Source organism: Nansenia antarctica, assembly GCF_963989245.1.
Source record: "Nansenia antarctica genome assembly, chromosome: 2".
Taxonomy (NCBI): Eukaryota; Metazoa; Chordata; class Actinopteri; order Argentiniformes; family Microstomatidae; genus Nansenia; species Nansenia antarctica.
The window spans coordinates 79,839,403-79,865,101 of NC_137675.1; the positions used below are offsets into that span (position 1 = coordinate 79,839,403).

Sequence of the window (25,699 nt, forward strand, 5' to 3'; positions counted from 1 at the left end):
GCGAATGGCCAGCTAGCTATGCTAGGCTAGCCTGGCTCGTTAGCCTAGGCTAAGTAGGGAACGGCGTTAGCTGACAGTCAGAGACAGAAGACCTAGAACCTAGCTCACCAGCCCTAGCCTGTTGATGTCAAAAGCTAGCTACTATATATTTGTCATGTTGTGAGTAAATATGCGTTTGTCTATTGCTGCGATTGATTGTCTCCTTCCTTCTCTCCAAGGCTTCTCAGCAGGGTTGACCATGGTGGAGTTCCCAAGCTCTTTGACAGAGGAAGAGGAGTCCCTGCAGAAGAAATATGCCAACCTTAAGAAAAAGGTTAGAAACATAAAATAATCACATAAACATAAAATAATCACATCACTCTCTACTTGTATTTTTGTATACTTCACTATATACGACATATTTATCATATATATGTATCATAGCCTGTACAATTGCACATTGTATAATAATCTCAATGTATATATACCACTGCACATATACATCCAGTCACCATTGTATGACATTGCACTTTACTGTATAGATTGCTGTAAATACTGCTGTAAATACTGCTACTTATCACTGCAATATAATTGCAGTTTAGTGAGGTTTAGTGAGGTTGTCCTACAATGTCCTACAATGTCCTACTGTGTCCTACAATGTCCTACAAACATGGTTAATATGTTATATTAAATATATATTGCACATAACCCTTCAAGTGGTGTTTTCGAATATTGCACATGGCCCTTCAAGTGGTGATCATGTCCTAATCATCGTTTCTGCTTGAGCGAATTGATTAGTTTAATGGAGAATGGGACAAATGATAGTTTTAAGAGCTTATAATTACATCTTGGCATGCGAAGCCTTCTACCTAGGGGGAGAACTTCGTATTCTGTGGAGAGCGGATGTTGGGGGTCTGCGATTATCTTGTTAGCCTTGTCCAGGACAGCTTTTTCATATAGTTTATTTAGGATCACATAGTCTCTTTCACCTACAATTTTCATAGCGGTTTTGTGAATGCTGACTAGTCTGTTTTTTTGTTGTACAGTTAAGTTGCCAAACCACACAATTATTCCATATCTGATTACACTTTCAACAATGGACTGATAGAAAATTCTCATGATCTGCTTTCTCACCCCATAAAGTCTGAGTCGCCTCAGGTGATAGAGCCTCTGCTGTAGTTTGTTACATAAGCTGTCTATTTGTGTATTCCAGCAGAGATGGTTGTCTAATTGAATACCTAAGTACTTATAAGAGGGCACCTGGATGATTGTTTGGTCTTTAACGACCACAGGCTCATGGTCAGTTACCTGCCTTGGGTCTAACACAACCTCCTGAGTTTTGGTGAGGTTTAAGATGAGATTAGGCCGTTGATTGTCATTGTCCCACTTAACAGTTGACTGTGTAACATACGTTTACTGGTTCTATTATTGTTGAATTTGTGAATGATATGTTACTCCCTAACTATTATTATATACCTGATTGTAACCTGTACAGTTCTTTTGCAAACGTTATCCCCCTGATGAATTCCCCCCTATGAATTTTCAAAGTGTTGTGTATATATATATAAAGTTTATTCCGTTTTCTGAATCAGTGTGGACTCGTGGTGTGTTTGTTCATCGTCTGACATTGGCACGTTTTATTACAATATCAACTACTATACTAGTCCAAAAGTTACATATGACTGTACTTATCATAACTGTACATGTCCTACTCTAATGGATCTTGAACGAAACGCGCATTTTTAAAATTAAGTTGAATTGCTGTGCATTGTTTTAGGATGCTTAGTCCAGGGCTCAAGTTGCGTTTGCAACTTTATGAGAAATGATCTGCTGATCAGACCTCCGTTTCTTTCTTTTGAAACCGGGAGCACTTAACCAATAGAGAATATTGCCAACATTGTATTGGACCTCTCCCTGCTGATTGCGCGATTTCCTCTCTGTGTGTGTGTGTGTGTGTGTGTGTGTGTGTGCTGTGCACACTTGCATTTTATAACGTTGTATTTAATAACGTTTATTCCGTTCTGCTTTTATTTGATAGTCGGGGTCTTATAGAGCTCTCCCAACCCGAGGTGCTCTGTGCTATTCAAGTGCAAGAAGATTTGTCTTCGCAGAGTGACACAACCTAAATGTGAAAAAACCCGTCAAAACAGATATATAAACGGGTTATTTTGATAAACCGGATACATTTTGTGAATATATATGGTTACTTTCTCGCCTGAAAACATATTAAAACTTCATAAATGACATATTAACACTTGTAGAGCCAAATTACAGCTTTTCGCTAATGGCGGCCAAAACGGAGGATTCAAAAACACTAGACTGACGTCACAGTCGCCAGCTGGTCGTGACGCGTGCCAGCTGGTTGTGACGCGTTAGGCCACTGATGGCCCTGCACTTTTGGCAGCAGCAGGTTTTGGCATGACAGCACCATTGATAATAAACCCCTCAAAAAAAGTTCGGAAACGTTATTTTGGTTGATTATTCCTCCCCTTTAATAATACCAATTGGTATTGTATTTTATATTGTTGGAAAGCCTGATTAGTCACCTTTACAACGAGGTACAACTTGTAACTATCATGCATTCATGAAATTAGCAACACAGCTAAACGTGTGGGTAGCGGCCCAAAAATATTTGCCAAAATCCCCTATATTCTTCTGTTGGTATTCACTCTCGTTTTGAGTTGCTTGGTGGATTGGATGATTGCACTCTCCCACAGTAATAAGGAAAAAACAACACATATTGGCCATTTTTACACTTTATTCATTTTACACTGTCAGGGACCTCAGCAGCATGTGGAAGATCCATACGCAGTCACAACAGCTTGGCACCTCCTCCTCATGCTGGTCACCAGCCTGGTCACACACTGCTGTGGGACGGCATCCCATTCCTCAACTAGGATTTGCCGCAAGACAGCCAACATGGTTGCGTTGGTCACTCTGGCGCGTACAGCACGCCCAAGCTGATCCCACAAGTGTTCAATTGGGTTGAGGTCTGGACTCACGGCAGGCCATTCCACCCTCTCCACTCCCAAATTCTGGAGGTGCTCTGTGTTGATCCTGGCTCTGTGGGGGCGAGCGTTGTCATCCTGGAGGATGGAGTGAGGTCCCAGATTCTGGAGATATGGGATCGCCACTGGCCCCAGAATATCATTCCTGTCAATTAGGTGCCATTCAGGTGCCAGTCACCTGTGACTGACATACACCTGCCTGCACTTGAAGCTCAAAACAGGAGTGAATACCAACAGAAGAATATTGCAGGGGATTTTGGCAAAAATGTTTGGGCCGCTACCCACACTGTTAGCTGTGTTACTCATTCCACGAATGCATGATCCTTACAAGTTGTACCTCGTTGTGAAGGTGACTAATCAGGCTTTCCAACGATATAAAATACAATACCAATTGGTATTATTAAAGGGGAGGAAGAATCGACTGAAATAACGTTTCCAAACTTTTTTTGACGAGTTTATATAGGTTGATACTAATGTGTTTTACATGTGTAAAGCACATTTGAATACATTACAATATATGTAAGACTTGATGTGGGGCGGCTGTGGTGCAGGAGGGAGAGCTGCCGTCTAATGATCACAAGGTCGGCAGATCGGCGGTTCAAGCCCCGGCTGGCCACATGTTGAAGTGTCCTTGGGCAAGACACTGAACTAGCTTGCCGCCATTGGTGTGTGAATGTGTGTGTGAATGGGGGAATGAGAGGCCGTTGTAAAGCGCTTTGGATAAAGGCGCTATATAAGTGCATATATAATTTACCATTTAAAGCCTGCACAGGTGCAACCCTGAGTCAATCGTAATGCCATTGAAGTCGATGCCTAAAGTAACAAGATAATTGCCCCGAAAAATGCAAAAATGTTAAAGCTTTCTATCTTGTATCATGGGAAACACATTAATAATATCACAATGATAAGATATATGTATCTGACATGATATATGTATGTATCTGTTTATTCTGATCGTTAGGATCCAGAAAAAGGACCGGTCCCAGCATTCCTGCCATTCCAGAGGAGCGTCTCCACAGATGAAGAGCTGCCTGAGGTACGGTGGACGAAAGATGTGAAGTCATCATTAATAATAATAATAATAATAATTCATTGTATTTATATAGTGCTTTTCCAGGGCTCAAAGACGCTGACGTTATGGGAAAAACAGAAAACACAGAAACAACAAGCAACAGATAACATGAGCACATAGAACACAGAGTTAACGAACAGGGAATAATTAACACAGCAATGTCCAGGGGGGAGGGGGGTGGCAGGGTTTGACGAAATGGTTAGGGGTAGGGGAGGTTGTATGTATGGCCCATCATTATAGCCTATACCGCAGTCATCAGGACACATTTTAGCCATGACAGTTTTCTTTCAAATGGAATGCCCCTTTTTTTTTTTTTTTTTTTGGGGGGGGGGATTTTATCCCTTTTTCACCCAATTTAGTATCCAATTATACCCAACCTAGTGTCCAATTATCCCCTGTCGCCTATTGCGTAGGATCGGCCGCACGCGCACCCCGTGGCCGGCAGCCCAGATGAGAGAGCCGATAGACTAGCTACCTGGCCCCTCGAGCCCAACTCTGTTATTCCGGCACCAGACGGGGGCGGTGTTGCGCGACGGATCCTTATCCGGAAAAAGCCTATACCACCCTCGGGAGCGGCCGTCCAATATGCTGCTCCCCGTGGGCCCCGGCCATATCCGGGTCTGGCGAGACGGAATGACCCTTTTGCAGTTCTTTCCACCCTATCTTGGCCACAAAATCAATGTATATCCAGCGAATGTCAAAAAGTTATATTGGCGCTTTTACATTTTTTCCATCTCTCCTTTAGTCTGCCAAGAGATCTGCCCATAGAACATCTCTGTACGAGAGGTAAGCCTACTAAAATGTGTATGCATAATTGATAAGATCCATGTTTTATCCACTTTGTTCTCTGTATCCACTGGTTTAACATCTCTCCCTCCCATCCCCTCTTTAAGCTTCGTCAGCTCAGGTGACCGCGCTCGGGAAGAGGAGGAGGGCGGCGGCCCCCCCCTGTCCACCGCCAGCAGGGACGCCACGGACAGAGAGAGAGACAGAGACCGAGAGACGACAGAGAGAGACAGAGACCGAGACAGGGAGAGAGACAAAGAGAGGGAGAGCCGGGAGAGAGAATGTGACCGGGGCAGGGACAGGGACAGAGAACGGGACCGGGAGAGAGACCGGAGCCGAGACCGGAGCCGAGACCGGGAGCGCGATAGAGAGAGAGAGAGAGACGGACTTTTCAGTCAAATCACCACACTCTCACCTGAAAAAAGAAAATCAAAGGCATCCTCAAGTGGTGCAGAAATGGAGGCTAATCCCTCCACCTCATCCCCTCCACCTCATCCATCTCACCTCCATCTCACCTCCCACTCCAACCATAGTTCCTCACAAAAAGGTATATATATATATATATATATATATATATATATGTGTATATATACATATATATACACATACATAACATATTCTACACTCAAACATTAGGCTACATATTAAACAGAAACACACATTCAATTTAAATGATGCAGTAGGAGAGAGGGAGGAGGCACCTGGTTGCAGCAGTGAATCACCGGGCTCTTTAAAGCAGACAAATAAACATGTTTTATGCCACTTTTAACTAAATAATAAAGTGAAACCTTACTTTAAACATGGTATGAAAAAATTGGCTACATTATCAGAAGTTGTCAAGCTGCCTTTTTCGTGCCTCCCGTCAACACAACAGGGTGATGTCGCGGCAAATGTGTGGCCATGCTCGTACGACTTTCTCGTTGCACAACGCTTAAACAACGTAACTTTTTTATCGACCACACTTCCAATGACACTGTCCGTCATTGTTATAATTGACAGAGAAGCCAAAGTGCTCCCATACATGGGATTTAAATGACGAGGGAGGCATTTCGAGTTCTTCTCTGTCGCCAACATTAGCAGCACTCGCCATGATACACTTGGGCTGCGTTCGTAAATTTGCTCTGAGAGCGCCGGAGAGCACACTGGGTCCGACGTCATAAAGGGACCAAGTAATTTGATTGGACAAGAGGCGTTCCATGAATGCTGATCAGATTCCAGAGCGAATTTACGAACGCAGCCTTGTTGTTCTGGATTTTTTTTCCCATTATCAACCTATCATTGCGCTTTAGAGTAAAACAAAGCACGCAACTGTCGCGTCTATCTTTTCATGGCAACTCTACTTTGTGATTTCCAAGGGATATTAACTAATATTAAGTAATATTATTACTTGGTTACATTTTGCAATTGATCCGCGGTACACATGCGTGCCGAACCGTGGGGGGCGATCCGTACGGATCACGGATTATCCGTGATCCGTTACACCCCTAGTCACCACCCTTTCCGGGCAACTGCCAGATTCCGGGCAACTGCCAAATGATTCCATCCAGGAACACTCGCCACCTAGAGAGCCGAGTGTTTTTATGTTTGTGTTTTTTACCTAGCAACCATACTTTGATTGGCTATCAAATGAAGCGTCGTCATTTATGTGTTCTTGGTGGATAAAGGCGGCGATGGCGTAGTGTGTTGACAATTTGGGCGACTTTCTTCACCCTCGGGTGTTAAATAAACGATTTAAAGACCCAGTTCACCACAGACACCAGTAGAGGGCGCCCTTCTAGACTCTTGGGTGCGTTCTAGAAGCGGACTGTTGTGAACGTCTCTCTCTCTTTGTGTTCCAGTGCCGTACCCAGGACCAATCTACGCGCACGGAGACAGCCCCGCCCCCCTCCCGCCCCAGGGCATGATGGTCCAGCCGGAGATGCACCTCCCACATCCGGGTCACCCTGGACACCCAGGTAAGACACGCTGAGGGACGCTGTGATTGGCTGAGAGACGCTGTGATTGGCTGAGAGACGCTGTGATTGGCTGAGAGACTCTGTGATTGGCTGAGAGACGCTGTGATTGGCTGAGAGACGCTGTGATTGGCTGAGAGACGCTGTGCTTGGCTGAGAGACGCTGTGATTGGTTGAGAGACGCTGTGATTGGCTGAGAGATGCTGTGTGTTGATTGGCTGAGAGACGCTGTGTGTTGATTGGCTGAGAGACGCTGTCAAATCTCCATTGAAGATGCTTTTTTTAAAAATGTTCCCTTGTTGTAATGTTTTAAATCTGATGTCTAACAGCCGTGCGAGAACAGAGTGTTACAGTTACAGTTACTCAGTGTAACGTGTGTTCATAGTTAGCCTGTGTGTGTGGTTAACGTGTAAATAACCAACCAACCTCCCTCCTCTCTCCCTCCTTCCCTCTGTCTGTCTCCCTCTCTCTGTCTCTCTCTGTATGTGTCTCTCTGTCTCCCTCCCTCTCTCTCTCTGTCTCCCTCCCTCTCTCCCTCTGTCTCTGTATGTGTGTCTCTTTCTCTCTCCCTCCCTCCCCCTCTGCCTCCCTCTCTCGGTGTCTCCCCTCCTCCCCTCCCCCTCCCTCCCAGGCCTGCACCCCCACCCGTCGGGGGCGCCCATGCCCAACCCCGCCCTCTACGCCGCCCCCCCAGTCTCCATGTCCCCGGGGCAGCCCCCCCCCTCAGCAGCAGAGACACCGAGAGAGGGAGGCAGAGGGGGAGGGAGGGAGAGAGAAAGAGACACACATACAGAGACAGAGGGAGAGAGGGAGGGAGACAACTACCCCTACAAGAAGTGGATGGCCATGCACATGTCTGTCTACTCCCCTATGGATCACAACCCCAGCAAACCTGGTGTGTACCGCTACTGTGTGTGTGTGTGTGTGTGTGTGTGTGTGTGTGTGTGTGTGTGTGTGTGTGTGTGTGTGCGCGCGTGTCTGTTGGTATATAATGTGTGTAATTCTGTGTATATAGTGTTTTCTGGTATATAATGTGTGTGTTTGCTGGTATAACTGTGTGTAGGGTTGTTTTCTGGTATATAACTATGTGTGTGTGTGTGTGTGTGTGTGTGTGTGTGTGTGTGTGTGTGTATGTCTCCAGGTGCTATGTCTTCTGGGCTGCGTATGGAAGACTCTCCCTTCGGTCCCTATGACTTCCTGTCTGCTCAATCAATGTGCTCAGTGGGTGACGGCTGGCCACCCCGTGCCAAATCCCCCCATGGAAACACCAATGTCACCTGGCCCCCAGGTACACACGAACGCACACGCACACGCACACACACACACACACACACACACACACACACAGACACAGGTAGAGTCTGGACCCTCATCTTGGTGACCACCAATCTCGCCTAACCAGCAGATGCACAAACACACCAAAGTCACCATCAATCTCTCTCTCTTTCTCTCTCTCGCTCACACACACACACACACACACACACACACACACTCACATACACACACCAACTCCACTATCCCTCCCCCTCTGCGTCCCTCTCTCGGTGTCTCCCCTCCTCCCCTCCCCCTCCCTCCCAGGCCTGCACCCCCACCCGTCGGGGGCGCCCATGCCCAACCCCGCCCTCTACGCCGCCCCCCCAGTCTCCATGTCCTCGGGGCAGCCCCCGCCTCAGCAGCTGCTGGCCCCGCCCTTCTACCCCCCCCCGGGGGTCATGACCTACGGCAGCACCAACTACCCCTACCCCGCTGGCGCCATGCTGCCGCCCATGTACAACCCCCAGGTCAGCATTACCCACAACGCACCACTCTCTTGACTCTGTTGACTGCTGTTCTTCTTTCTGTTGTTTGTGATTGGTTTGTTATACGGTACGTTCGCACACGCCCTGCTCACACACAACTAACCTCCACACACACACACACACACACACACACACACACACACACACACAACCAACCTCCACACACACACACACACAACCAATCTCCACACACACACACACACACACAACCTCCACCCACAAACCCCTCCTAGCACACACACACACACCCTCCTCTACCTCCAGTGTATCTACCCCCCCCTACACACACACACACACACACACACACCCCTCTCCCTCCAGTGTATCTAACCCCCCCCACACACACACCCCCCTTCTCCCTCCAGTGTATCTAACCCCCCCCGACACACACACACACACACCCCTCTCCCTATACCTCCAGTGTATCTAACCCCCCACACACACACCCCTCTCCCTCCAGTGTATCTAACCCCCCCCCCACACACACACACCCCTCTACCTCCAGTGTATCTACCCCCCCCTCCCCCACACACACACCCCTCTCCCTCCAGTGTATCTACTCCCCCCCACACACCCCCCTCTCCCTCCAGTGTATCTAACCCCCCCCCCCCCCCCGCCCCCTCCTCTCTCTCCAGGTGTATGGAGGAGTGACGTACTATGACACCATGCAGCAGCAGAGTGAGTAATACTAGTACGCCCTGAGTTATAATACTAGTACCACCAGCCTGGTCTGTCTCATCCTAACCCAGAGTCCCACAGGGACATCAGTCAGTTTTCTGTGTTAAAAAAGAAAACAGGGTTTGTTTTGATGACTTGATGGGTGGATGGATGGATGGGTGGTCGAAAGAGGGGAAAAAAAGAGGCTTTTCTCCGGCTTTTTCAAATGAAATTATTTGTTTTAGGAAGTTTTGCTGTTTTGTTTATTTTGTATCATCCCCCCCCCCACTCCTGGTCTACTCTGCTGTGATAGGGCAGTGCTGAATGTGTCTCCACCAATAAAACTGTCCCGCGTTGTCTCAGTGGTGCAAACTTGTCACCTTTAGGTGAAATTCGCCGTCTTTACCTCAAAATTGGTGACCTACATGAATCATGCAGATCTGCAAAAAAAATATTGGGGGGGGGGGGGGGGGGGGGTCTACATCTCATCTCATGATGCCCAAGCTAAAATCTTCCTGTCTGCTAAACTCTGCTGCAGTTGAAATAAAACGTCTTAAAAAGGTCTTAAGATCGAAGTAGAAACATAAGTAATAAAATAAAATAACATAGAAGTTATTTCTATGTTGCGATAACTTCTCAACAGGATTTTACAGGGTTCGTTCAAACTATCGTAATTCTTGAACTATATGTGCAATCGAAAAAAATCCAACAGTTTCTGAAAGCACAGAAGTTGCACTCTCTAGCCATTTAGGGTTATTACGGTAGTTCACCAAAAAAACAAATGCACTGACCTCAAAGTGTCATGGAGTGATTTGAAGAGAAGCGGTATTTTAGCTGTGTTTTATACTTTAGTGAGTTTCTGTACATATATGTTTGTGATTGTGAAATGTCACAAAGACCATCTAGGCTATGGTAACCAATCCACCTAAAAGTTTCATCGATGACGACGATGTACAGTAAGTGACGAAGGACTGATTTCTTCTTCTGAGTTTCGTGTCATGAAAAAAACGTCGGCGAGTGGTTTGCCCTAGGCTGCGTTCGTAAATTCGCTCTGGAAATCTGATCAGCAGTCAGGGAATGCCTCTTGTCCAATCAAATTACTTGGTCCCTTTATGACGTTGAGCCCAGTGCGCAGAGCGAATTTACGAACGCTGCCTGAGACTGTCTCGCGTCCCCCTTTACCTCGCTTTTACCCTGCTGCTACGCTGCTTCTATAACATCAGGATCAGACACAGGGCGAGACTTTCAAAATAAACCTTTTTAATGGCTTCTGTGTGCTTTGGACTTGCGTAGAATCGATTTTATTTTAATTTTAAAAGTCAGACCGGAAAATGTATTATTGTCGCCAGACCCACTGCGTGGGAATATGACGCGTGCGGATGAGAGACAACATATAAAACTAAACTTATCGCACACTTATTGCTCGTGTGACATTGGTTAAGCTGCGCCCAAAACCCCGATATTTTGCCACGTGAAATGATAAGACAAGAGGCCACAATACGATAATCGCCGTAGGAGGCGATTCAACTGTAGGCATGTGAAGTTATAATTTCTTCAAACTTGCAGTGGTAGCAACGGTATGTGTGGTTTAGTAAATATAGTGTGTGTGTGTGTGTGTGTGTGTGTGTGTGTGTGTGTGTGTGTGTGTGTGTGTGTGGACCTCCTGTGAGAGGTGTGTGTGTGCCATATCTCAGTATGTAGGCTAGGCAGTGTAATTGAGTGTAAGTAAGTGTGTGAGTTTATTCTGTTATTTATGCTATTATATCTAGTAATGTGTTGAGAAGCAATGGAAATTAATCAAGAAATTGATAGAGTAGGCTAACTTACATTATCATTGTTCTATATGCAACAGAACAGATCACCCAGCATTGCTAATGAAAAGAATCAACGAATGTGAGTCTAATACCAATACTTGCTCAATAGGTCTTAAAATCTATTAAAAGTGTTCTTATAAAGGTCTTAAATGTAACTTGTTGAAACCTGCAGGAACCCGCATAATTATTTTGAGAACAGGTTGCTTACATTAATTATGCGGGTGTTAAGGTCAGGGCCATCGCTACTTACATGCGCATCATTGTTAGACTGTTAATGATAGAGCTAACCATCTACGGGCAAAAAAAAAGTGTCACCTTTTTGGACCATCGCCAGTTTGCACCCCTGGTTATTATTATTCAGGATGTATTTTTTTTAGCCCATCATCAACCGTCTGACTTGCATCATCATTCTGTTTAATGGAAGTAGAATAACATTGTTATATTTTGTACATTCTTAAATGAACACACCACCCCTCATGGCTGGATAAATTCATACTTGAAACGTACTTGACCCAGGGTTTCCGTTAGAAAAAATTGCCGCCGGTCATCGTGTCCGGGAAGATTTCGATTTACCGGACAAACGTGAGATATTCCGGTCATCATATTAAAATATAATATAGCTGTTTGTCGCGGTGATTACTGTTGTGTAGCCTATATATGCCATGTAATGTCTATTTCTCATCCGATACGATTAGATGCGAGCTATATAATATATAATAATATATGCTGGCTGAGTGCTTGTAAAAGGAGTACACAGAAGCAGTTGTGCGCTTGTAGGCTCCTACCTGGTCAACAGCCTTTGCAGCATCTAGCGCGGCCAGCGCAACTCGGTGGGCACCACAGTGCACCTGAATGGAAAACGCACTCTGTTTCTTCAGAAGAGCACCAACTCCAGCACGCTTCCCCATCATTACACTGGCCCCATCCGAGCCCAGGCCAATGACGCGGGACAGCTCCACACCTCTCTCGCGGAGCACCTCCACACCTCTCTCGCGGAGCACCTCCACCACTTTGTCAAATATACACTGTGCGGTCCCGGAGTGCACATCATAATTGCCCAGAAAACATGTCTCAACTCTTCCTTTTATTTCCAACTTCACGTATATAATCAGCTTCTTGTCCACGGTGATATTTACTGTCTCATCAATGATAATTCCAATGAAGTCACTCCCCTTTAGCTTTTCATCCAGCTGATCCATCACAACGTTTTCCAGTGCCCTTTCCATGTCATCAACGGAGTCGCTGTGGCGGTAAATGCCCTCACTCAAGACAAAATCTGGAGCCTTAACTGCTTTCAGTAGCTCAGTCAGTCCCACATACTGATGACATGCGATGCCATTTTTTGCCATGTGAAATGCAACTTGTAGCTGAGAGTGCAGCTTATTGTTAGCCGTTTCATTAGCCTGCTCACAGTGGCCTTGCATAGCGGTTTGCTGTTGCCTCAAACTGACCGCCGATATGTGCTCACTGCACCGCCTGTGATCAGTGAGAGCCGACATTCTCATATTCGTTGCTCCTCTCGTGAATCCGTTATTCCTCCCCGATTTTTCGCACGGTGAGCGGAAAATGTTTCCTTCCTCATCTAAACGCAGCCAGGGGAAAGTTTCTTTCCATTCAACTGGAGGAGCCACTACGGCGTCAGCCGCCTCCATCTCTTTAGAGTCAGACTTCTCCTCAGACTCATTGTAGCTTGGTTTCATGAAGTCATTGCTAAGCTTACATTAATGTTTACATTAATTTAATCGCTCGCTATGGTGCACTTTGAGCTGCAACGTTTGCGTATTATTATGGTGGCCGGGTTGGCAGGGTTGCCAGATGGGCCGGGTTACCGCCGAATGGGCTACTGGGTTTAGCGGTAATAGACTGGTTAGGCTGTAATCCCATCTGGCATCAATCCCATGTGGCATCTGACTATTACCGCTGTTTCGCATAGGCTAGCCTACACATTAGGAGTCATCATCATGCCGGCGTCAAATCATATCATAATAAAAGAAATACATAGCCTATATATTCGTCTTTTTTAAAATAGAAGGAATCAGAATGTGAACTTTGGCGAATTGTATTCAAATTGTGCTTAGAGGGAATTATTTTCACCGGACATTATGATCGAAGAGATTTAAATTTGTCGGACTTCAACAAATTTTACCGGACAAAGACCGGTAATTACCGGTTAACGGAAACCCTGACTTGACCCCACTCCTTCTTGATGGATATCATTGATGAATGTAACGGTCATTTTTGGGGCAGTCCCACTCATATTTTTAGTTTTCATTGGATAAAGTTAGTGAAGATAGTAAGGAGAAGAGGTCATGTCAGCAGGGCATGGGCCGTATTCGAACCCATGCCAACATGGGTATATGTGCGCACTGTAGATCGTGGTGCTAGACCACTGGACCACCCCAGACCACTGGACCACCCCAGGCCACTCATTGATGAATGTAGACGCAGTGCAAGTCATGTGGTTTGATCCTGTGGTTCTCCTCCTCCTCCTCCTCCAGGGATGCCTCCTCACATGGGCCACCGGCCGGGGATGCCCCACATGGCCCAGGCCCCCACCGTGGGCATGCCCACCCACCCCACCACAGCCCAGCCGGCCGTCACCAAGCCTCTGTTCCCCAGCGCAGTACAGGTGGGTAGTACAGTAGAGGTGGGTCTCTTACTACAGGAGGGTTCTCACTGGAGCTCCCAAGACACTCCAGTCCCCACCTCTCCTTCATTAAGTGCTCTTACGTGTCACGGTCCTCATCTTGTTTACATCCTCCATAAAGCGTTGTGATCATGAATGAAATGGAGACTTCCTTTCTTGTAATAGTGACATGAGGAAGAACAGTACTGTTTTTATTATATATAGACTCAACTGTCTGGCTGTGTTGGTGTTCTGTCACACCCATACTGTCTGGGTTTGGGTTTGGGTTCAGGTATGACTCGTAAGGAGGACAACAGTAGACTATGGCTCATTGTGAAACAGTATCGTGTCCAGTTTCTCTTTCTCTTTCTCTCTCTCTCTCTCTCTCTCTCTCTCTCTCTCTCTCTCTCTCTCTCTCTCTCTCTCTCTCTCTCTCTCTCTCTCTCTCTCTCTCTCTCTCTCTCTCCTCCCCCTCTCCTCCTCTGATGGTGTCTTCACGCTCTCTCTCTCTCTCTCCCTCTACGCTGCAGATGGGGTCTCATGCTCCAAGCACAAGCACAGCCTCTCCAAGTTCAGACACTCCCTCCTCTAAGCCTCTGTTCTCTAACTCGCCACAAGTACCACACACAAAGGCCTCTAACCGCTTAGATGTCCGTGACGGAGGCGGCAGTAGTAGCATGCAGACCCGGGCTCAAAATAGTGTCTGTTTTTTTCTCTCTCTCAATTGCATTGGTTGTACTTGATATTAGGGATGGTTCATGATTCTGAATGGCGTTCCTTAAACCTTTATAACGTATGAAATCATGAACTATTCCCTCTTTAGTCTTGTGTAGGCTTTACACTTCCTGGATTCTCCCAGTGTTCTTTGCTCTACCTCCCAAGCCACATCAACCAACCTCCGTAATTGAGTAGTAACTCATACTCTTCTGACCCAGGTCTGGGTGGCATGCAGCTTTTTAATTTGGTTGGTTGAATAACGATGTCGATTACTAACTAAATGAGTTCACCATCTGATCAGCCACGGCGTCGCCCCACGGCGTGGCGCCCTCCACCTCCTCCGACCCACCCAAAGCAACATTCCCCGCCTGCACCCACTCCTCCGCCTCCGCCCCCCCTAGCTCCACTGTGGCCAAGCCCCCGGCCACAGTCACCAGTAGTAAGCCTGCCACCCTCGCCCCCACGAGTGCAACCAGTAAGTTGATCCACCCAGATGAGGATATCTCGCTGGTAAGTCCATCACGCTCTCCGTTTTGCCCTTCCACAGTAAGTAATGTTATGTACGATAAAATAAATAAAAAGACCTGTACGTTTCCTGTGATGATGATGATGATGATGATGATGATGTTGGTTAGATGTTTAGATGCAGCCTAGCCTGTCTTGCCCTGCTCCTGCAGTTGTGTGCTTGATATGAGCTGCTTCAAACCGTTCCGTTGGGGTTTTAAAAACAGTATGTATGTATGTTGCCCGTCCGGTGCACAGGGGCCAGATGAACCCAACGCACCGCTCTGCTGATGTTTAACGTGTTTAACTGTCGCTTGAAACACTAGACAGATATAGAATTGAGCTGCTCTGTGTGTGTGTGTGTGTGTGTCCTGGACTGCTCTGAGAGGGACAGGCTTGTGCCGCATGTGTCCTGACTGTCCCCCGTGTGTCTCCTGTCCCAACAGGAGGAGCGCCGGGCCCAGTTGCCCCGTTACCAGCGTAACATCCCCCGGGTCAGCCAGGAGCACCTGACGGCCCCCCCGGTGGCGGCCGTGGGGGGCATGATGCCCCCCCAGCAGGGCATGCCACCGCAGCAGCCTGGCATGAGGCACCCCATGCATGGTAAGAGAGACGCTGCGTGGAGGACGGGGACGAAGGTTCTAGTTAGGTTCTAAGAAGGTTCTAATTACAGTAGGTTCTAATAAAGTTTTAGTTAGGTTGAAGGTTCTAAGAATGTTCTAATTAGGTTACATTTACATTTTTGACATTTAGCAGATGCCTTATTCCAAAGCGCAAGTGATTCATCAATCCACCGGTCGTAGCAGGAAGAGTAATCTAGCTCAGGCCAGCCACCATTGGCAGTCGTCGTGATATATGAAGAAAGATTTATTCATTTATTTATTTTTGCTTTCTCTAAGAAGATTCTTATTAGGTTCTAAGAAGATTCTTATTAGGTTCTAATTAGAATTCAGTGTTTCCTCCATGATTTTTCACATTAGTGGCGGAGCGGTTATCTTTCGCGTGCACGCGCATAAAACGCACACTGGCGCTCAAAACAAAGACGTGGTTTCACCAAAAACTAGTATAGAGGGTGGCAACAATTATAATTTCTTAAATAGCGGTTAAGTCATTAGATTTTATATAGAAGGTGATCAAATACCAACATATCAGCGGAACATGCGGAACGCGCATTACACACACACACACACACACACACACAAAAAGATCAATACGAAGTAGGCCTACGTGAGAGTACACGCACAAAACCGTCTAACGTTACTCATTAACTGTTTACACAAGTAGAATCACAGTGTGACAGTCAGATGGAGCATTCGGTAAACAACAACAGCAAGGTAATGCTATCAGTTGAGTTAAAGAAAACCAACTTTTACCTTTGAGGACACCAACATGAGCCGTGTTTACCCGTACCTCCGCCGTTCTGTTCGTGGTGATTTTAGAAGCAATAGATTATTTTTGCCCCGCGCATATTGCTATGAATAGTTCGATCTCCACACATGAGTCGGCGATGTTGTCATTTAGCCAGCTCTCAGAGAAGCACATCAGGCTGCACTCCCGATACACTGAATGATGCATCACGAGTGCCTCCAACTCGTCACATTTGTTGGGTATGGAGTTAACATTTCCCATTACGATTGATGGTAGAAACGGCTTGTATCTCCACCGCCTCCTCGATTTAGCTTTTAGCTTCGCTCCAGCTTTGCACCCCCGGTATTTCTTCCGTAGTTCCTTCGGTAATGAGTGTTTGAAACCGTCATGTTTTGCAGTCTCTCTTAGTGCAAAGAGGGCACTTCTGGTATAAACAACTCTGGCTGAGGTTGTAACATTAGACATTATACAACAAAAAACCGACAAACATTAAAAACAGAGCAGCGAGACCTGCTGCCGCTCAGAACGGCGCAACGTGCCGACATCAGCTACCACCGCATTTAATTGACCATGATGAACATCAGAGACATACATTACGAATGTTCATTTAAAATACTCTATACTGAGCACTGGTATAAGAACATGAACCAGAGAACAGCAGTAAATGCAATAACCCACAGTCGTCGCTGATGATGTTCCGTTTTCGATTAGGATACGGGATTAAAGGCACCGGCGACGGGCTAAGAGAGAGAGAGGAGAGGGATTTCCTGAAATCCAAATGTCCCGCTAAATTCGGACCAATCACAAAACTGTTCTGAAAGCGCGTCGCCTCGCGCCCCGCGCCTGTTGAGAGTCTCGATTGCAGTGCGAACACAAACGACGAGGTTAATTGCAACATTGTAACATATTGTAAATAACTACCGCTAAATCGTAACGAAATGTTGGTCTGGAAGCGGCCTAAATCTAGCTTCAATCTGCTTTTTTTCTGTTCTCCGGTCATAATAACTCGCTGCCTTTCTGCGCAGCCTGAATCAAAGTGGACTGTCTGAATCATTTGGTGGCGGAGGAAATTCTTTGGTGGCGGCCCGCCACTAATAAATGCATATAGAGCAGCGGTTCCCAACCTGTGGTCCGCGAGAGTACTGCAAGTGGGCCGCCAAATCATGGGCAAAAAAAATGTTTTATTGACGTTTTTTTGTTACAAAAACGTTTTAATTTTAAAAAGATAAAAAATCTTGGATTGAACAGCCTTGATCGTATTGTGTGTGGTGTGCGCCGATATTTCCATCCGAAAAGAAGAAGTCAGCTCGCTTCTTGATTGGCTACATTCCATCCCGGACTCGCGAACAGGGTTGCCAGATGGGATCGACATTTTCCACCCTAACCACAGTCTAAAACCGCTAATTCCACCCCAAAAAAACGAGCCCATCTGGCAACTCTAGTCGGGAGTCGGGAGTTGCCCACACACATAAGGATGTTTGGTCGTAAATATTGAACACATACAACATTTACGATCTTGGTATTTGATCACCTGCTATATAAAACATCGCCGCTCAGCTTTAATGGTTTAACCGCTATTTATTTTTAAAAATGTTGCCACGCTCCCTCTAGTTTTTGGTCAAATTCCGTCATTGTTTTGAGCACTCGCGCGCGTTTCATGCGCGTGCACGCGAAAAAAAAGCAGCTTCGCGCGCTGCTGAGTGGGCCGCGAATACTGGACATATCTGTAAAGTGGGCCGTGAGTCCTAAAAGGTTGGGAACCGCTGATATAGAGGAAACACTGGAATTCCAAAGTTGGTGTTGTTTTGGTTGTCTCTAAGTGCTGTGTGTAACCTGAGTTCATGTGGTCCCCCCCCCCCCCAGGTCAGTATGGTGCCCCCCCCCAGGGCATGGCCGGCTACATGCCTGGAGGGATGCCTCCGTACGGGCAGGGCCCGCCCATGGTGCCCCAGTACCCATGGCGCCCATGGTGACCCAGTACCAGGGGGGCCCCCCATCATGTTTTGTTTTTTTCGTAGAGTGGTGTTGAGGGCCTCAACCAGTGGTTGGTGAGGGTCTCAGATGATGATGATTCCAACTGTTTAGTAGTTTAACGGATCCATAATTTCTTATCAGTTCTCTAGTGTTATTCTTATTTCAGGTCTGTTCCACGATCAAAAGGGTAATTTTGTGTGACTTTGTATTGTTTTAAGATCTATGTTGTAATAAAACCCACTTAAAATTCAATGCTGTTTTTTTCCTGACCCTGTGGAGGGGGCGAGTCTTCCATCATGAATGAAGGTTTGTACTGGGGGTCAGACCTGGGTCAAATACGGATGTCAAGTACTCTGAGGTATTTGAGGTGTGCTTGGATTTGAAAGAAAGAAAAAAAGTATACACAAATTGACAATGGTGTTAAAGCACTTGTGAGTGACAGTGTCATACTGTCTGTTCCATTGTTGTTCCATTAGTGTCATTCTACCAGGCACCCTATAAGTTATTAGTCAAGTGCAGCTCAATTAGTTAAAAGTATTTGACATTGTCTTTTTGACTTGTCCAGGTCTGACCTATAATGTTGAATTGATGTGAGTAGTGCTCAAATAATTTGCCATTTTAATTATTTCTGATAAATGTCCATGATGTGCTTAATGACATAGTGATGCACATTCGTTAATAGCGGTCCTTGATCATGGACATCCGCTGGTTTGAGATGCACCCTGAACATGAGTTACTGCAGTCTTGATGACCCTCAGCTGATCTCCCTTCCTCATTTAGGGTCATTAACATCCCCCCCTGCCTACAATGCTTTCACTTGCATGTGAGTGCTGTAGTGTATGTCCTGTACCTGTATGAGGATGTGTGTCAGGTGCTGTCTCTAGATGTTCATGTCCTCAGGGTGACCCCGCCCTGCCTGCTCCACGCTCTTAACCTCTCAACCCTCCTGGACAGTCAGAGAACAATGTGGCCGTGCTTTTCATGGCAATTTTTTTTTTTTTTTCAGGGGTACAAACTTGTCACCCTTTAGCCGTATTATACGTTTTTACCTCAAAATAGGTCAACAATTTTCATAAATGTTCTTTGTTTTCAGGCAAAAAAACATTTTGTCACCTTTTTGGGCCATCACCAGTTTGCATCCCTGTGTCTTCTGATCTCAGATGTTTGATCCAGCTGGTGATTATTATTTAATTTTTTTTCTTTCCGCTTCCAACTAACAAACACGTTATTCAACACGCGCATGTTATACATACATACATACATAGATACATACGTACATACATCAACGTTCATATGGTTGTGAGGGGATTTTAAGTTGGTGCCGGAGGCCGAGAGCCACTCTATAGTCAGTCCTACTGTACCCTCCATGGCTGAGACGTTAGTTAGAGAACTCACAGATGTTTAATAATAATAATAATAATAATAAATGTTATTTATAAAAGCACTTTACATATAAAATCTCAGAGTGCTACAACACAGTAAGATAAAGCAAAAAACATTTAATTAAAAGGCTAAAAAAAGGCTCTATTAAAAAGGTGAGTTTTAAGGCCTCGTTTAAAAGCATCCACAGACTGTGGTGCCCTTAGGTGGTCAGGGAGAGCATTCCACAGCCTGGGAGCAGCCGAGCAGAAGGCCCGATCTCCCATCGTGCGGAGCTTGGTCCTGGGGGTCTTGAGGAGGTTGGTGGCAATAGAACGGAGGGTGCGTGAGGAGGTCTGAGGGGTATGGAGGAGTTCCTTGAGGTAGGGGGGGGGGCAGTTCCATGGATGCACTGGTGGGTGAGGAGGGAGACCTTGAATTCAATTCTGAGGGAGACGGGGAGCCAGTGAAGTGATTTGAGGATGGGGGTGATGTGATCATATTTGCGCACCCTCATCAGGATCCTAGCAGCGCTGTTCTGGATGTATTGAAGTTTCTGGAGGCAGCTGCTAGGAATCCCGATGAGGAGTGCGTTGCAGTAGTCCAGTCTGGAGGAGACAAAGGCGTGGACGAGCTTCTCTGCATCTGCCAGAGTGAGTGCAGGACGGAGTTTGGCAATGTTCCTTAAGTGAAAAAAAGCTGTTTTGGATATATGTTTGATGTGGGTCTCGTAGGTGAGGTGAGGGTCCATTTTTACGCCCAGGTTGGTAACAGATGAGGAGAGGGGAATGTTCTGGCCAGAGAAGGTGATGCTGGATGACCGGACCTGGTGTGGTGTGCCGACTAGGATGGCTTCAGTCTTGGAGCTGTTGAGTTGTAGGAAGTTGAGCTTCATCCACGCCTCTATCTCCTCCAGGCAGGTGGTTAGTGTGGATAGTGGCAGGGGTGCAGAGGAGGTGGGGTTGACTCTGAGGTAGAGCTGTGTGTCATCCGCATAGCAATGAAATGACATTCCATGCCTGCGGATGACACAGCCAAGGGGGAGCATGTATAGTGTGAACAGGGTGGGGCCCAGCACCGAGCCTTGGGGGACACCGCAGGTGACGTTGTGGGTGTGGGATTTCGCCTTTCCCAGGGTGACGTGCTCAGTTCTGCCAGTGAGGTATGAGGTGAACCAGTTGTGGACGGTGTCAGAGAGGCCAATGGTGGAGTGCAGACGGTGAAGGAGGATGTTGTGGTCCACGGTGTCAAAAGCTGCTGTTAAATCCAGGAGAATGAGGAGGGATGGGGAGCCAGTATCTGCTGTCATCAGGAGGTCGTTGGTGACCCTGACCAGAGCCGTTTCCGTGCTGTGGCCAGGGCGGAAGCCGGACTGAAAAAACTCAAGGAGGTGGTTTTCATTTAGGTGATCCTTAAGTTTAGCAGCAACTACTCTCTCTAGTACCTTGGATAAAAAAGGAAGGTTGGAGATGGGCCTGTGGTTGGCGAGGACTTCTGGGTCTAAGGTGGGTTTCTTGAGAAGTGGTCTGATGACAGCAGTTTTCAGCGCAGATGGGACATGGCCGGTCTGGAGGGAGTGGTTGATGATCTTGGTGATGAGAGGACTTATTGCGGAGAGATTGGACTTCACCAGGGCTGTGGGGAAGGGGTCCAGGGCGCAGGTGGAAGGCTTCATCGTCCTAATGATGTCCTCAACCTCTCGCTGTGTGATGGCCGAAAAACAGGAGAGAGGTTGGGCAATCCCAGGCTGTGGGTCGGCAGTCGGGACATTTAGGACGACAGAGCTGGAGAGGAGAGAGCGGATGTTGTCAACTTTTGTTCTGAAAAAAGTGATGAAGTTGTTGCACCTCTCCTCTGTGGCTTCTGAGTGTGAGAGAGTTTGTGACTTGAGAAGGTGATTTATGGTGGTGAAGAGTTGCTTAGAGTTGCCAGGGCTATTGTTGATGATGTTAGAGTAGAACTGTGAGCGAGCATCTCTGAGGGATTTAGCGTAGGCCTTTTGATGTTCTCTGTAGGCCTGTTTATGAACAGTCAGTCCCGAGGCCTTGAGACCCCGCTCAAGGACACGCCCAGCCGTCTTCATCTTCCGCAGTTCGCAGGTGTACCAGGGGGCTGAGTGCGAGAAGGACACTGTTCGGGATTTAAGAGGGGCGTGGAGGTCCAGGAGACTGCGCAGGGACTGGTTGTAGAAGTCCACTGACTCAGTGACTGAAGGGAGATTATCAGAGCCAGAGGAGAGATGTTGGAGGTCCAGGGTCAGGGCGTCTGGATTGATGTTTTTAAGGTTCCTGAAGTGGATTTGCCGCTTAGGCTTGGTGTGGGGGGAGGGGAACAACAGTTCTATTGAGATGGTCTTGTGGTCAGACACACCCAGATCGTAGACCTGTAGGTTGGTAATGGGGGCGGAGTTTGTGATGACCAGGTCGAGTGTGTGTCCCCTAGAGTGTGTGGGGACATCAACGTGCTGTCGGAGGTTGAGGCAATCCAAAAGTTGAAGGAACTCAGCTGCAGGGTGACAGGAGGGGGTGTCAACATGAATGTTCATATCTCCAATGATTATGATGTTTGTAGAGGTTGAGCAAAGTGTAGAGAGAAGGTCGTGCATCTCTGAGATGAATGCTGAGTTAGCTTTGGGGGGCCGGTAAATGAGGAGTATGGACATGGGGAAAGGGGGCTTACATTTAAATGCAAGGCACTCGAATGAGGACTGTGTGGGCAGAGGGACGGGGGACAGCTCCAGTTCCTGTCGGTGTATAACAGCAAGGCCACCACCGCGACCAGTACTGCGAGCTTTCTCCAAATAGCTGTAACCAGGAGGACAGGCTTCATTTAGAGCGGAATAAACCTCAGGCTGGTGCCAAGTTTCGGTAAGGCACATGATGTCTAATCCTTTTTCCATGATGTGATCTTGTATGAAGGAGGATTTATTGTTGATAGATTGTGCATTAAAGAGTTCAATTTTAACATTGGATGAGGTGATAGATCTTTGTAGAGTCCGAAGCAGACTGAAATCCACTCCATGTTTTCTGTCCTGCTTGGTGTGTAGCGGTGTGCTACTAGTTTCAGGTGCGACGGTGTTCCGATGACGCGGCAGACGTGCGACAGTGCGCTCCGTTGACCAGATAGATGTGATGAAGTTGCCAGGCTGGTAATAGACAAACTTTCGGCGTGAGCTTCTGTGAATGTAGCGGGGTCGGCGTAGAAGTCCAAGTTTGTGGATGTCTGGAATGCACGTTGGAGTGGTGCAGTTGTTGAGATTCAGCAGTTGCGTGATGGAATACTTCAGCATCATGCCGGGAGAGTGAATGTCAGGTGCTAGCCGCTAGCCGTTTAGCCGAGGACTCCCAGTCGCAGGTTGGCTGGCTAGCTAACAACTAGCTGTCGACGATGTGCAGCTGGCGTCTCGTGAAGAGAGTGTCATCAAGAACATGCTCTCCAGAACAGACACATTTCTAGACTGGTCCAGTCTGGAGATTAAACAATCTAAATGTGCTGTCCTGTACCAGAGGCGAAGTGGGGGAAACAGATGGTACAAATCCAAAACGGACAGAAACCCTGAAACCCCCAAAAGGCAACTGCGGGGACATACATCTGGTGCGAGTTGGGCAGGACAGAACCATTTCAGAAAGTCTGAAGCTATTTAGCCTGGACAGTCAGACAAAAAAGAGAACACAAAAACCTCAGTCACTCGAGCCAGATGTCCGATGCAAAGTGCAACTGGACGAGAGCATTGATAGAATCTCCAAAAAGTTCATCTTGATGAACAAGGACTCTAAAGAGTACCACGATCTAATGGAGCATTAGTCAATATTTCATGTTTACAGCTCTTTCTTCATACAGGTCATCTGTGGAAAACACCTCACAGACCCCATTCCCCTCCAGGTAGGCATTAAAACAGGCTGTCCGTGGAGTGCCATCAATTTTGTTCTTGCCATCAACGGGTGGATTACGTGGCTGTGTGCAGTGGAGCCCCTAGACTTTTGGGGGCCCTAAGCAAACAACATTATGGAGGCCCCTGGTAAGGGTCTTAGGCGGGTGACGATGTGGACATTTTAAAATGTATTTATTTCCCTGACACTAAAATATAATACGGTTTTACGAAGTTCGCGCATATGCGCACGCTCGTGTGTGTGTAAGTAAAAAAACAGTCTGAAACAAAGGAATTCATTATAAATGTCATAATGTATTAATTAACAGTCACACACACGTCCGAGTATTTGATCAACAAAGGAGCCATGTGTAGTAACATCAAATTGGAGCAATATAAATAATGAAATATCAACTCACAATGGTGCTTATTAGAACTCTTAACACACTGTCACGCCCTCTACCTCTAGGCAGTGCCTCTCTCTCTCTCTTTCCCTCTTTATATCTCCCCCCCTCACTCAGGTGTGTGTTTTGTCCGGCTGTTCACTATTACCTCATCGTTAGCCCTGCATAAAGACCCGTTCCAGCCTTCACTTCTCTGCCAGATAGTAGCTTCAGCTTACCGTAAAGATACGCTTCCAGCTCCCCTACCTATTTACTACCCTGCCTGTACCTGCCTCCTACTTACCCCTGTTTTGCCTTTACCCCCCAGTACCCCTACCGGACTCCTGCTACCTGCCCTGCCTGCCCTACCTGCCCTCCTGCCTGCCTGTCCTACCTGCCCTCTTGCCTGCCTGCCCTACCGGCCTGACCCCTGCCTGCCAAACGACTACTCTTCCTGCCTAAGCCCCTGCCTGCCGACTACCCCTCCTGCCTAACCCCCCTGCCTGCCTGCTGACTACGCCCCCCTGCCTGACCCACCGCTTGCCCTACGACCATTCTCTGCCTACTCCCTAAAATAAATCATACTTTATTTTACTTTAACCTGTCTCTGTCTGTGTCTGCGCTTGGGTTCCCTATCTGACCGTAACACTTACATTCTGAAACTGCTGGTGTTTTCACATTCTGAAACAGCAACATTAATATGTAATATCAAACAGAGCAAGAACAACAAATAAATCAAAAAAAGATATATATTCAGTATATTCTGAAACCGCTGGTGTTCTTATTTACATTTTACATGACTCCACTGGGTCTGTCTGCCTGCCTGCCTGCTTGTCTGTCTGCCTGCCTAAGACATCTTACTTATTTTGCACTCTGCATCTTATTTACATTTTTGCACTCTGCAGCTTCTATCCACTTACCACTATCCTGGTGTCGTTTTTCATTGTCTTCTCGTTTCTTTTTTGTTTTTTGGTGACCAGAAATGTGCGATCGATTCATGATTGCTTCTGACAGTTGAGAGGCAGCTAGAAGGGGGCGGGGCTAGAAGTCAAGTTCAAGCTAGAAGGGGGCGGGGCCCCACTAGGGGGGTTTTGGGGCATGTCCGTGGTGTTATAGATCATATAATAACGCCGTAATTGCAGGGAATACTTTACCAAACTAGCTATTTCACAATGAAAAGTAGTTAAACTCTTAACTACCCTCATATTGTTTAGCTTGTCAAATTAAAACTGTCCTTGAATGAATGTATGCGCAGCGCGAGCAGACTCGAGCGACTGAACGCTGAATGCCATGATTTCCATTGAAAATACATACATCCAAGGACAGTTTTAGTTTGACAAAAAGGCCCTTTTTGTTTGGTGGCCCCAAGCAATTGCCTTGGTTGCCTCTATGGACGGGCGCCTCTGCGTCTTACACTTGTGTAATGTGTTGTAACAATAAAACTTGAAACTTAAACTTGAAACATGAAACTTTATGCCTACAGGCCCTGGAATAAAATATTCTAACAATGTTGTTTATGCTAAGTTACATGCCACAGGGTAATCAATAGCTAACTAATGCTGAGGATGATAATGGGATAACCAAACACAGGAACACATGTGCCATGATAATCCTGGAATGCACATTAGTGTTAACACAATGCTGCACAAATCAAGAACACCTTTGGGATGTGGTAGAACAGGAGATTCACAGCTTGAAAGTGCAACTAAAAAATCTTGACGAATTCTGAAGAATTGTGTGATGCAATCATGTCATCATGGACCATAATCTCAAAGGAATGTTTCCAACATCTTGTGGAATCAATGCGACAAAGAATTGAGACTGTTTTGAGAG

General features: G+C 46.7%; 2 protein-coding genes across 2 annotated transcripts; both read left to right on the plus strand.

Moving 5' to 3' along the window:
• Nucleotides 1-238: 238 nt before the first annotated feature.
• Nucleotides 239-9,282, plus strand: LOC308150698 (protein CASC3-like; the record flags this gene model as incomplete). Its single annotated transcript, XM_080523502.1, has 7 exons — nt 239-313; nt 3,949-4,023; nt 4,805-4,845; nt 4,953-4,966; nt 6,684-6,800; nt 8,376-8,578; nt 9,232-9,282. 7 exons carry the CDS (start codon nt 239-241, stop codon nt 9,280-9,282), a joined length of 576 nt encoding a protein of 191 aa, XP_080379628.1.
• Nucleotides 9,283-13,561: 4,279 nt separating this feature from the next.
• Nucleotides 13,562-18,255, plus strand: LOC308150699 (BUB3-interacting and GLEBS motif-containing protein ZNF207-like; the record flags this gene model as incomplete). The annotated part of the gene is made up of 5 exons (XM_080523503.1): nt 13,562-13,696; nt 14,224-14,263; nt 14,712-14,920; nt 15,361-15,517; nt 18,146-18,255. Coding segments are annotated over 5 exons (651 nt in total), but the record flags the coding sequence as incomplete, so codon positions are not given.
• Nucleotides 18,256-25,699: the final 7,444 nt, after the last annotated feature.